Here is a 13,075-nt window from a genome sequence, read left to right as displayed (position 1 = left end):
GTGGTGCAGGCTCGCCGCGTGTGCAGGCTGCAGCCTGCATGTTCCCTCAGCTTCCTGCAGCGGCAGGGAGGGGGAGGGGACCTTTAAGGGGCTGCTCCACGCGGCCACCAGTGAGCTGAGGGGCTGGAGAGAGCGTCTCTCAACCCCCCAGCTGATGGCCGCCATGGAGGACCCGGCAATTTCGACGTTGCGGCACGCGGATCGTCTACATGGTCCCTACTTCGACGTTGAACATCGAAGTAGGGCGCTATTCCGATCCCCTCATGAGGTTAGTGACTTCGACGTCTCGCCGCCTAACGTCGAAGTAACTTCGAAATAGCGCCCGACATGTGTAGCCGCGACGGGCGCTATTTCGAAGTTAGTGCCGCTACTTCGAAGTAGCGTGCACGTGTAGACACAGCTCTTGAGTTACTGGCGTATAATGGGTCTGGTTTCCCTTCCTCTCAGCATTGAATGGTTTCCGGATGGCTCAGAAAGAGGTTGGTTCTGAGACTGTCCTTTGATCAAATACTTTGTAACTGCAAGAGGAGAAAATTGCTGTAGCATCCAAATGGATTTGGAGGATGTAGCACCTTTTCAAGCTTTGTACGTGTTCTTTGTCGAAGGAGATGTGCACGTTTCCTTTATGCTCCATCCAGTGTGATCTGTCACACTGATTAAGCTACGGGCATGGGACTAGAAAGCCAGTAGGTGAGATGGCAGGTGTTTGCGTTGCATGTGCTCTGGTGCACTTGAGGTACAAAAGACTCTCCCGAGACAGGTTTACGTGTGCACAATTTTGTTCTATGGAGCACTAGTTTGAAGGACGATACGTGTGATTGGAGAAGTGCAAACCAGCTTGGGATGCAGTCTTTTATATCTGTTGCTCTTTTAGGTCATTCCTCTCCTGAGTCCCCACTCTCTCTCAGTAGTGAGGTTCAATACAGATTCATCTTGGAATTTCCAAATTAAAAAAAAAAGCTTTGACCTGAAATGAGATTGTAGCTTTACACTGCTTCACAGTGAGCTTTGTAGTTTGATCACAGTAGTGAGAGATGGCAGACCAGGTAGATCTTTCCTTGTTCTCTTACCCTGCTCTTCTTCCTCCACCTTTGGTCTCTGACTTCTCTTCTGCATGAAGTCTCAGCTTCTCACCATCAAGACAGCCCATAACTCCACTGCCACCTGCATCACCACTCTCAGCTCCTAAACTCAACCCTGTTTCTTACACCCTCCTCAAGTTTATCTCCTTGTCATTCCTTGTCCCTCCTGTACTCTAACTCCATGCTACCCGTGTGCTTGCAACATACACCCAAATGTCATCCTTCAAAACCCACTCTGGGAACTCCCCTGCTCAGTTATGCATTCCACAGATAATGGCCTGAAGGAGCCGGAAGCTTTTGATGTTGGGTCACCTTGTGCTCTGATTGTAAGGGCAGGAAGGCTGGGTGTTTGGTTGCTCCCCTTCTCCCTGCCTCTGAGCCTTTTACAGTTCTTAAATAATATGAAATTAGCAAGAGTCAACTCAAGATGCCCAGCCCAGAGCTGCAGTGTGAACTTGCAGTGCTAAGCATCCCTTGTCCTCCCTTTGGAAGCCTGGACATGTGGCCTGTGCATTGACACATGGCTTTAACAGCCTCTGATGCACTCAAGCCTGGAAGGGAAATAGATGCCAGTTGAAGTCCCTCCATTGAGAATGCCCTGCTATCGGGTGTTTTGTCAGGGGTTCCTAGGCAAGCACATTGACGATTGCAGCAGTGCTGGGGTGGAGGAAGACATGACACTGCTGAAACCATATGGTGTCCTGTTGCTTAGTAACTGTTTTCGTAGGAGTTGAAGCCAAGTAGGTTTGAAATCTGTCTGTGGTGCGTTCTACCTCGAGATATTGGAAGCTGAACAGCATAGTTATTGCACTGCTCAGCATTCCTCTCCCAGAAAAGGAGCCAACCCCCTTTGCTTTCCCTTCCATCTGGATGCCAGCTTTATGGTTAAGGTCGGTTTCTTAAGGGAAGGACAAGGGCCCTTTTAGGACAGGTAGGTTTGTGCACTGCGACTTCCATGAGGTAGTGAGCTCTAGCCATGGAAATCTCCTTGCCAAAGCTTCACTAGGCTGAAAGCAAGTGCCCATTTAAATGTATAGCTGGCAAACCAGTGGAAACAGGGCACTGGTCAGTCCAGGCAGTACTAGCCCCATGACCATCATGAGGGACGTGCACAAAGGCCAACCGTGTTCTTGGTTGTTTTACTTTCCCCTTGGACTCAGAAGTTTGTTTATAGTGAACTTTGTGCCACTAGGAGGAAGGAGGCTTCCAAGCAGCCTGAAGCTTAAATCCTCAGCTGGGAATCCCAGCTGAGTGAAATCCCCTCCAGCCCTGCTGTCTCTAGCTCCTGTCAGTCCTCCTCTGCCAGCTGATCTTCATCATGATCCTACCTACTGGGGTGGGAAGGTTGGGGGGGTCTCTGTAATGGCAGCAATAATGTTCGTTCACTCACTCTTTTCTGTCTTCATTTTTGCATGCCACTGTTCCTCCTGTACACAGCCACAGTAGAAGCGGTAGAGGCACGGGAAGGTATGGCTAGAATCCTGCAAGACACTCAGTCATATTTGTCTGCTAATGTTAAGGAGCTTTATCAGCAGTACGGAAGCTTTTTACTCTTGCATCACCAGAAATGGGGGAGGATAAGGGGTTACTTCAGTTGGGTCTCAGTCCTGATGTTAGAGATGGCTTGGGATGCTTAATTTCCCAAGACTGGGCTTCTGTAGAAGGATCCAGATGGACAGTTCTGGTGTCTCGTCAAGGTCCTAGTGTTGATTCCTGTAACTTCGTCACTGGACAGCTCGTTGCTCAGTCAGGCCCTTTACAATATGGTTCTGCGAGTTGTGAGAACAGTTGGCCAAAATCATATAGGACATACTTGATTGTATTTATTACTATCCTAGCTCCTTGGGATCTGATCTCAAGCTTTGCCTTCCCTTTTGGAAGGGATCGGCACAACGTGGAGAGAGTACCCTCTCTGCAAGTAAAGTAGTAATACCAGGGTAATGAAAGTACTGCTTTAGAAACATGCATTTTCCTTCGAAATTTCATGTTTGCATTGGGGTAAAACTGTTCTCTGTGGAGATCCCATTATCCGAAAGAATTTAATTTTTAAAACTGTTAGGAACAAAACTTTTCATTTAAACGTGCAGTAAAACTACCCAGCTAAATGCTTTGTTTAGAGTATTCCCTGCAAGGAACTTGAATAACTGCAAGGTTGAGGAAAAACAAAGACCTATGTGTCTGAAATGGGACTTGGTCCCATCTGCTTAACTCCTGGTCATGCAAGATAAATGCTTCCTTTCCAATCCAAGGATTAGCTTTCTCTCCTCTTTGTGGTGTTGCAGTGCGTGGTGTTTTTGTTGAAGTAAAACACCCTTTGTTGATTTGTCCTCACGATTTTTTTAAAGTATTCTGTTTTTCAGCTTTGAAAGTGTGCTGCTATTTCACTGCATTAACCCTTCAGAATACAGGGCACACGTCTGGCCTGCAAGATGCTCCTGCTAAACAGTATTGCAAGGGAAGTGAAAGCAGTGCACGTAAGCACTGGAGCTATTTGTAATGCTGAGTAAGATTTGAATTGGGCTCTTGAAAGTGATTTAATGAAAGATAATGCAACTCTGCATGTCACCAGTGTAACTTTGGCAGTTCATGAGATAAGGACAAAATCATACACAGAACCACTGCTGACGACTACTAACCAGACATGTGCTCTATAGCCTTGACTCTCTGTTCTCTATTATGGTGCGCGCTGATAGCGTGTTCCTCATGATGCTGTTATGCCGATTGACTCTTTTCTTTGCCCTCTTTGCTGTAGCCATCCGTGGATTTTCACCGCAGCACAAAATCCGCAGCTTCGAAGAAGCCAGGGGGTTGGACCGCATTAACGAACGCATGCCACCGCGCAAAGATTCAATGCACCCAGATGGGCCGGTAAACTTGGTAACCTCAACAAACTCTGCGGAAAAGAATGGCACAGGGAAGAAAGCTTAGTAATGGTTCTAATGCCCAATCTGCACCACTAAAGGATCCAAAACTTAATGAATTTTATTTATTTATTATTGGGGTGGGGTAGGGATGGGGAAGAAATAAACTTAACCTGGACGCACGTTCATAATCCAGTTTGCATCCATTCTGTAAGAAAGGTGACCATTTTTGTAATTTTTTTAATTTATGTTCAGTATATACAAAGTCCATCTTTTTTAATTTAGAAACTGATCTAATTGCTAGTGCATATATGAAGTGTTGTGCTGTACAGCTGACCTCTTCCCCGCAGAAGGGGAACCTCTGAGAATTAAAAACAAAACCCACACAGAGTCCCGGGCAACTTTGATCTTTGACTTGGGTACAGTTTTAAAGTAGCCTGTGCTTTCGAGAGCAGCATCTTTCATTTTACAATGTGTTTTCACAACTGTCTTCATCAAGTTTGCTGCTGTTCAACTTGTTTTGCCTAGCTACATCTGCTGCTTTAGCAGTTGATTCCATGGAAGGTGGCATGCTGTGTGGGGCGGCTGGCTCAGACCCATCTTTCTCTTTTCAGAAGACTTCGTAGGTGACATGAAATTGGGTGGCTCAGATTCCAGATGGGGTCCTGGGTTATTTCTTGGGGATAAGAATTCATGTTTTCCAATACAAGCATATGTTTCTTGAGGATTCCAATGGAAGCAAAAACCGCTCACAGTGACCTGGAAGGTGGGCATAAGAGAGCATTTAATTCTTCTGAGAGCTTCTGGTTGCTCAAACTCCGCAAAGCAAATGATGTGTGTCATTCCATCAGTATAGACCATTCTCAGAGTGCGCCTGAATGTTCTTTACAGAACACCATGCAATTTGATTTTCCTGTGCATTGAAACAGGAGATCAGCACACATAAGGAACATTGAAGTGCATGATGGCAAGGTCCGTGTAGCCAGGTAGTGCATTAGGGTTGCACTCCAATTTGCTGTGCACTATCTCTTGCCAAGCCCATGGTGTTGGTCTTGCCAAAGGCAGGAGCAACCAACATGTCCTCCCATCTTCCCCCCCGCAAAAATACACACATCCACACACACACACACCCCCCAGGCATAAAGGATTAGGCCAGCAAGAACCTAGTGGCTGGCACAAGTGATATATCTGCACTTGAGAAGATACTGAGTTATCCAGAAAACATCAGTGATTCCATTTGAAGGAGGGAGTAGTGTACCTGGCCACAGATAAGTGAGACAGGGGAGCGGATGGATGGCCCTGGGGAAGGATTGGGGATCTGTACAGATCACAGCCCCTTTCCCCTAAATAGCTGTGCTGATGAATGCTTAGTGCTCAGAGGGTTATGTATGTTTTTTAGGAACATCTGTGTCATTCAGTTGTACTGAGGAGAATTTTTTAGAGAAGGAAAGTGGCTTGGATCTGATGCTTGAAGGCTGCCTTGTATATCTCTGAGGGGAAGGGAGATCTCTTGTATATGTGGGGGGAAAGGAGATCTCTTTAGAGGATGGTGGGTTTCTACTATAAGTGCACTCCTGAGGATGCAAAAAGAACAGCCTTTATACGATGTGAAGTATGTTAAGTTGGAATCTGCATAAGCCAAGTCCTCAATTGGTTCATTTACTTATTCAGACTTTGGCCGAATCTTCCAAACAGACCTTGAACAAGCCAACCCTGATTGCTTATATTTAAAAAATGAAAACTATCCCCTTCTTGACTTTCCCTTATTGGTCATTTGAGCTGAATCCCCTCATGCTTATTACATTGCATCAAATCAACATCACTCAAATGCTAGTCCCTGGCTGCCTTTCATGTGGTGTAAGAATTTAAGAGGTATGACACATCTTAGTGTCACCCAGCAGATAAACTGGGTTAAATTCACCCCTCCTATTGGTTTTCCTCTTCCCTTCGTGGTGCGGGCACAGTCTTTTATTCCAGTCCCAGAGGAAGGCAGCTGCCTCACAGGATTGTCACCTCTAATGATATGTCAAAAACTTAATTTCATACTAGTTATTTAGGACAATCCATTTGAGCAGAAGGGTGTTTAGCGATGGACTGTTAGAGTCGCATGTCACCACTTCTTTACATGACTATTTGTGAAAGGGTATGTTTTCAGAAGGCTTGTCTTTTTCTTACTCTGTACAAAGGGTCCCTCTTATTAGCCCTCTTCTTTTCAGGGCATCTGTTCAAAGCAGGAATAGACATAACAATTGCATCTTCCTTTTAAAAAGTGCTGGTTGTGCAGTGCGCTATCCCAATGTATAGTGCCGACACTGACCTGGCTGAGATGCTCTCTGAACAGCATCTCTGGTGCAAGAGCCATGAGACAGGTGCCAGGAAGAAACGAATTTCTCTGTCTCCCTAGGGTCAGTGAACAAAAGACCAGGGGAGGAGAGCAGGGATGTTTGGCTAGATGGGAGCCCTCCCCTACGGAGCAGTGGGAGGAGAGGACAGAGCCAGGGTACCTGCTGCTCATTACCCATGGGATGCTTACAGCTGAAAGTTCTCTGCCCAGTTGCATGGAAACTGCTCATGGATTGTGTGCTGCTGGCGTTGCCTTTCCTTCAAAGAAACGGCCTTTGCTCATAAAACGCTGTCCTGCTCTGTGGACTCTGCAGACAGGTTTTTCAGGCAGATCACTCTTCAGCCCTGCCTGCTTCTGCCATGACCCTCTTGGTCCTTGCTCCTCAGAGAAAGATTAGCTTCTGTTTCAAAGCTGGCATCTTGTCATAGCAGTGATTAAAAAGTGGTGGTTGCAAAGCATGGAGCTTTGAAACCATAGTTATTGGAGCTGTGTGGCTGCGAAAATTATCTGTCCACCACTGTTTGTGGGTACCTAGCTGGGGGGAGACAGCTGGCTTTCAAAATTGTCTGGCTTGTAACTTAGCAATACCTTTAGCCAGAGGGGATTGTTTCTAAGCTTCTTAATTGTTGGATATTCCCTGAATCCAAATTCCTCCATTAATTGTCAGTCAGTGAAGGCTCTCTCCAATCAGGGGAGGAGCCTGTGCTCCCATTAGTCACACTCAGCTCAGATGAGTAGTGCAGAGCAGCTCTGACAGCAGGCCCTAGCCCAGCATGTTGTGGGCGGAAGGAGCCCTCTGGATGACTCACAGCATCCCCAGGCAGGAGCTATTGGGTCTTTCCCCTCCTTGTTCTTTCAAGCTGAGAGCTGCTGGAAATATATTCCGTATCCCACACAAGCACATGCAGATAAGATGCTGTCAGGCGAAGCACAGTCTCCAGTTGCTATGGGAACGATGGTGCCAGGGACTCTTTCTTCAGCACAGTATATGGTGTTCTTAATGGGGCGAGGGGGTGAGCAACAGCACAGACCAGGGAGAGTGGGTGTTAATTACCTCCTTAATTGATGTTCATCTTGTAACTTTGCCTGTCCTCGCTTTTCCTCTGACTTGAGAGGTTAACCAGATCCTCTCACATGGTGTGGTCCTGTAAATGGGTAGTGGTGTGTGACTGGGGGTGATCATGCATGTACTGGGGATCAGTGTACCATCGCCAGCCGCATTGCTCATGGGCGTGTTGAGATGCCACCTTCAGTCAGAGGTACTGAGGCCAGGATTTTTGCTTTTAAAGTGTAAATACAGTATGTGAGCCAATCTTCAGCAGCAAACATTTGAACCTCGCAGTTCCCCTTCTTTTCTTTGTATCCCAAGGAAGGAGGAGGGGAGAGCTCTCGAAGCACGGGTCTTTGAACAAACGCTGGACATGTCTGGAAAGGAAGCAGAACCCATTCCCAGCAAAGCACATGCCCCCCACCAGCGCTGGATGACAGAGGGGCTCCTGCCCTTCTGCGCTCTAACAGACAAGTGCAAACAGCTCTGGCTTTCCAAGCCCTGTCTGAAAGAGGGAGGTGTTAAATGTTCCCCTGGCTTCCCTTGCAAAAGTACAGCAAGCACATGAAATAGTTTCTCCTCTCCCAGCTCCCCATCCCATCTCCCAGAATTCCAGCACTGGTTCTGCCTTGGAGCTATGTCTGTCTGAAGAGGCCTCATCTGTCCTCTGTTTCCATCCCCACTTGCCAGCCAGCTGCAGAAGCTTGATGAACGAGACTTTGCAAAAAAGAATAAACATAAAAGCCAAGGAGTACAATCAATCCATGGAGCACCAGACTATTAAAGGCAGTGCCCCTGCACTCCTTTTTCCAGACGGCTGTCCTTAGCAGCCTGTCTTATTTTTGCATGTTATAGCAAGGTGCATGTAACAAGGAGGGAGTCGGCAATGGGGGTTTTTAGCATTGGGAACAAAGGTGCATTCACCTTGTTTCGGGAGAACCCTTTACTGTGAGGCCATCCCACACACCTATTTTTAAGGGCCTTTCTTGGCATATCACCACATGGGGATAAATCTTACCTGGCTAGATTCTTGTACCGGAGCAGCTCAGAGGCTTGTCTGCTTCAGACCCAAGGAACCCTAAAGCCCCTAAGAACATGTGTTGGGGATGATGAGGATGACTTAGGTTCTCAACGCTGAAGGAGCATTTGCCCGTTGCCTGGAGACTGCCTCCTTTTTTCTTGCTTTAAGTTCTGTTTAAAGAAGAAAATGGTGACAAATGTTATTTATTGGCAGAAATTTAATATAATTTCTTTTTTGTGAACAAGGAATGAATTTGTTAGAACTGTCTTAATGTAAATTGGAAGTCATCTTTAAAAAAAAAAAAAAAAGTTAAAAATTAAATGACAGTGATTTGGCTCTGGTGTCTTTATTCCACTCTGACTCACTGAGGTGTTTCTAAGGGTCCTGTCTGTTTACCCAGGGATTTGTATTTCAGTATGATATTTTTGGGATAGGAATTCCCTTTCCATGTCATGTGACTTACCACCAACAGTGATGTAGCAGCAATCTGGCATGTTAACACTGCTCTGTCTCTTACGGGTAATACTTGGGCCATGCAGAGGAAGGTCAGTCAGGGAATCAGACACAGAGAGGGCAGGTAGCTTTACCCAAATCACTGGAACCAGGAATCCAACCCACTCCATTGCCCAAGGCACCGAGACCCCCTGGCTCCTGCAGCTGCTTGGCTGGGCTGAGTCAGGACTTGATGGAAAACCTCTAAGAAGCAAGTTGGCGGTGCAGAAAACTTTGTTTTATTTAAGTCCATTAATACCCTGTTTGCCACCATAGCCTCAGAATAGTTCTGTGGTGCTCAAGATACCTAGGTATGCCCAACTCGCCCTGCCTCATGGAGCTGTGCTCTAGGACTGAGCCTTCTGCATAAGAGGGGCTGAGTACACCAAGTGATTAAAGATGGCAGGTCCCTTCTTATAGGGCATGGGTGTTTAAATGTAGTGAAAGGCTGTGGCAACTGTACTGTGCCTGGCTAAATTCTTTCACATGTATATTTCTTCCTTTCCTGCCTTAAACTGTGGCACAGTGTGTAGTGCTGCTGCTATTTCTTTATTTCCCCTCTCCCTCGGCAGGTAGGTGGAGGGTTTATTATAGTAGTGAGGTGCTCAGACTGTGATTTGAATGGTACTAGAACAGTGGATGGTACTGTTCCAGCAAATATCAATGAGTTGACTCCCAGTCACTGTTCTGTAAAGGGTGTGTTCCTGGAGAGTCCTAGCGGCTTCATTGGGAAGGAAGCATTATGGTCTGAAACGGGCTCTATGCTTAAATTTTATTTCAGGAGTAGGTCATCTTTCCCATCCCCCTCTAGCAAAATGCTACAAGCCAGTGCTTGGATCTGCTTTGTTCGGTGCCCGTGCTGTGGTGGTTACACCAGCAGAGGGCACGGTTGCTCTTGCAGAGAATCTCAGGTCAGGCCCTGAGATGTTGGTGTGGCCTTATGTTTAACATTGAAACTGAGCAGAATTTATTTTACTGCTTGGTCACTTATATGCTCCCTCTTCCACTGTCTTCCCCCACCACCACCCTGGCCGCTGCTAAGCATGGGGCGTGGGGAGAGGCTTCCCGGAAGCCCGGTGCAAGGGTTCGAATCAGTCTGGCTAAGGACTTACCTCTGGTGCTTCTAGCGCTGTTTCATTTTTCTGGTCAGTCTGTGCAGAGAAATTCCATTTTCTGAACTGTGACAGCCTAGAAAGACGACAGACTGACAAGTGGTCTTACCTATATTCCAGGAGGGCCTCAAATTGCCACCTGAGACCCAGTCACTTCTGGGCTAGGTGCTGTGCACGCCTACATGGTGCCAATCCTTGTCCTCGGGAGCGTTGGGTCGAAGGAGACAAGACAGGCACAGTGTGGAACGGGGAAGGGTTTTGTTCCACGGCACATGCAGGGCAGTGGTTGAGCAGGCAGTTGGCTGGCGCCCGAAGTGCTGAGAAATGGCGTGTAAACACCCATAAGCTCTCACCGTGAGGGGTGGCAATGTTTAATAGGGGGCTGTGTTTTGCCATGCCTTCTTTTTAGCCCTCCTACCTGTAGCTCACTGTAGAGCAGCAGGGCTTCCACCTTCCTGTCTTTGTCATTACATAGCAGCCCCTGACATTCTTCCAGTTCAGGCTTGACAGGGCAAAGTCCATAGGCTCAAGTGACATGTGAGTTGCAAAGACCAAAGTAAAACTGAGTTCGCCTGGGGCTGACATGTCTGTGGAGGAGGGGAAGTTCACAAAGGATGACTGAAGGAGGATTAGGTAACGTGTACAATGTGACCCTGATCCTGCAGAGCGGTTAAAAGCCCTGCTGTTCTTAGTTCCTGCTTTATTATTGTAAACAATGTGTGCAGAGCTGTGCCAACTGCCTTGTAGGGGCTGTCTGCCCTTCCGGGGGAGCGTTGCAGATGCGCTGGTGACAAGGGCGGTAAATTCCAGGAGAGCTGCAAACCTGACTCCCCCTTACTCATGTCCTGTCCTCCGTGTTTCAGGTGATCTCTGCCTGGGCGTTAAGACAATCATTGCTGGGCGGCTGGACCCCACCCAGGCTAGGGGCCAGTGTCTTCCAAACTTGCTGTATAGGCTGGTGCCCTGTTCTGTAAGTGACTCTCTCCCAGGAGATGAACTTAATTCTCTGCTTTGTTCCTGCTAGTGCACAGTGTCCTTCTGGAGGCTTTTCAGAGGTTAAACAAACAGTCCCCTATCTGCCTCCCCGCCTGGCCTAGATCTTTGAATGGAGATTGACTTCCACCTGCTGTTTCTCTATCCTCTTTTCCCCCTCCTGCTACACACCCTGAATGGGGGCTTTGCAAACGGGACCAATCCAGTGCTGCTTTTTGTGGTCATTTACCAGAACCCCCTGGGTCTGAGGCAGGTCTGAGCAAAGGCGATTAGAGGCTGCAGCTGATGCTGTTACATCACCCCCCACCAAACATGTTCTGTTTCCCTCCTGCTGTTCCACTCTTTCTGGTCTCTCAATGACCATGCGGAGCTGCCAGAACAGCTCTAGCTCACCCCCCGACAGACCACGTGTGCCAGTACCTTCCATTTTAGGATCTCCAAGCACTTCACCGCTGGGAATACCCTCCGCTTCTGTGTGCCCCTTTTGGAGATAGAGAACAGAGGTCGATAAGAGTTCGGTAGGTTACCCAAGCACTTAGTGCCAGGCTGGGCAATAGAACCCAGAGTCCTGACACCCTGCATCTGCCTGGAGGGCAGGTGCTTCTCCCTTTGCAACAGTTCTTAACTGAGCAATAGATGCCATCTTGTGTGAGGGGTGGGCCTGATCCCCTGGGGGTTGGAAAGCCCCTAGTGACAGCTGGAAGGTGTGCCCCCTTGCACCAATGGGCTGTCATGCAAAGGCTATGCAAATAGATGCACTCGGACCTGAAGGGCAGACAAGGACTTAACGTTCGCCTACGCCAGGCAGAAAGTGGCATACAGAGCCCGCTGCTGAGGGCAGCAGCAGGGGCTCTTGTGTGTGCCCTTCTGGAGGCAGCTGAATGGTGCTGCCGCTTGCTCAGTGCTCTCATGGGGTAGTGGTAGAGTGTGGCTTTTGAAATGTGATGTGCTGCACGAGTTCCTTAAACCGGGGTGGGGTCTGGCTGGTTGGGTTTAGTGAAGTCCTGCTCCCAGCAAGACCTTGGATGGTTCTAAGCCAGTGGTGGGCTTGGTTCTGACGGCCTTGAGGGCCCACTCACTAGCTTAGGTTGTCCATTACTGTTGTAAACACAGTCGAAGGGTAATGATGCTAAGCCAAGGGGACGATGCCGGGCCCCGCTGTGGTGTGCTTGTATGATTGCTCATGACATCAGCTTTTCTTTCACCTTGGGATTTCCAGTCACTAACCTTCAGCTCAACACTGCACCCAATCTCTGGTTTTCCAGGCCCCAGTTTAACATGTGCCACTCTGTGCTTTTGCCAGCAGGCCTGCTTTGGTGTCTAAAGTGCTTCCCCTGCACTGATTCCCTTGAATAGTGATGAGTGCCCTTTAAATACCAGAGGGAGAACTCCCTGTGATGCCAGTGGTGCTGGGAGCCCACAGCTTGGGTTGAGTTCTATTAGGCAGTACTAGTACAGCTGAGCCTTCAACAAGCAACTATGCCTCACGACTTGCACTCCTGTTAATTCTGCCCCTGTGGCTATGCTAGGACGTCAGCTGGGACGCAGTTGTTTTCCCGGGGTAAAACATGGAGTTAGCTGTGAGACACTGGCCAAGGGCAAGTTACGCTGCCCGCTGATACGCTGGTGCTTAGTGCAGCCACGAGCTGGCCCTCAGTCCCCTGTGAGCTTTCTGCTTGAGTTATAGAAAACAAAGCTTGCTAGAGCCCTGCAGGGTTAAGTCTCAGTGACTCAGACTCCAGTGGCCTGTGGAGCCCTAGACCAGGTGTAACCCCATCTGCCTTTCCCCATCTCTCCTTTCTGTGGTGCTTTCAGCATGAAATAGGAGACAAGTGACTGCGGATAATAAGCCAGTGGTCCTCGCCCAGACTTCAGCAATGGCGTATCCTAGCCTGGCAGGAGGAGCTGGCCAGAAGAAGAGACCAAAATCGCTTTTCTCGACAGATTCTTTGTCCCCCACCGTTGCAGGAAATCTGAGCCAGAAGTGAGACAGGTACATTTTCCTTATTACCGTTCAGGAACAGAGCCTCGGTAAAATAGAGGCCTCTAGCCAGCAACTGAGGCTTGCTGGCCCAGGTGTGGTATCTATGCCATGTAAGGCCTAGCCTACACTTGGGTCACC

At 48.2% G+C, this 13,075-nt stretch overlaps 1 protein-coding gene across 7 annotated transcripts in view; it reads left to right on the top strand.

The window, feature by feature from the left end:
* Positions 1 to 8,682, top strand: part of PPP3CC (protein phosphatase 3 catalytic subunit gamma) — a 60,045-nt gene extending 51,363 nt beyond the window's left edge. For 4 of the 7 annotated variants that reach the window (XM_074982056.1, XM_074982055.1, XM_074982054.1 and 1 more), the window contains 2 exons: positions 2,520 to 2,549; positions 3,835 to 8,682. In XM_074982056.1, coding sequence (XP_074838157.1) covers positions 2,520 to 2,549; positions 3,835 to 4,010 — 206 coding nt within the window. In that variant the 3' untranslated portion in view covers positions 4,011 to 8,682. The remainder of the gene's footprint in view (positions 1 to 2,519; positions 2,550 to 3,834) is intronic. The other 3 variants (XM_074982059.1, XM_074982058.1, XM_074982057.1) reach the window with 1 other exon arrangement.
* The last annotated feature ends 4,393 nt before the right edge of the window (positions 8,683 to 13,075 follow it).

The sequence above is a fragment of the Carettochelys insculpta genome, chromosome 31 (assembly GCF_033958435.1).
Source record: "Carettochelys insculpta isolate YL-2023 chromosome 31, ASM3395843v1, whole genome shotgun sequence".
Taxonomy (NCBI): Eukaryota; Metazoa; Chordata; order Testudines; family Carettochelyidae; genus Carettochelys; species Carettochelys insculpta.
Note: the sequence above shows the minus strand (reverse complement) of the source record. Positions and strands in the feature narration are given on the sequence as shown.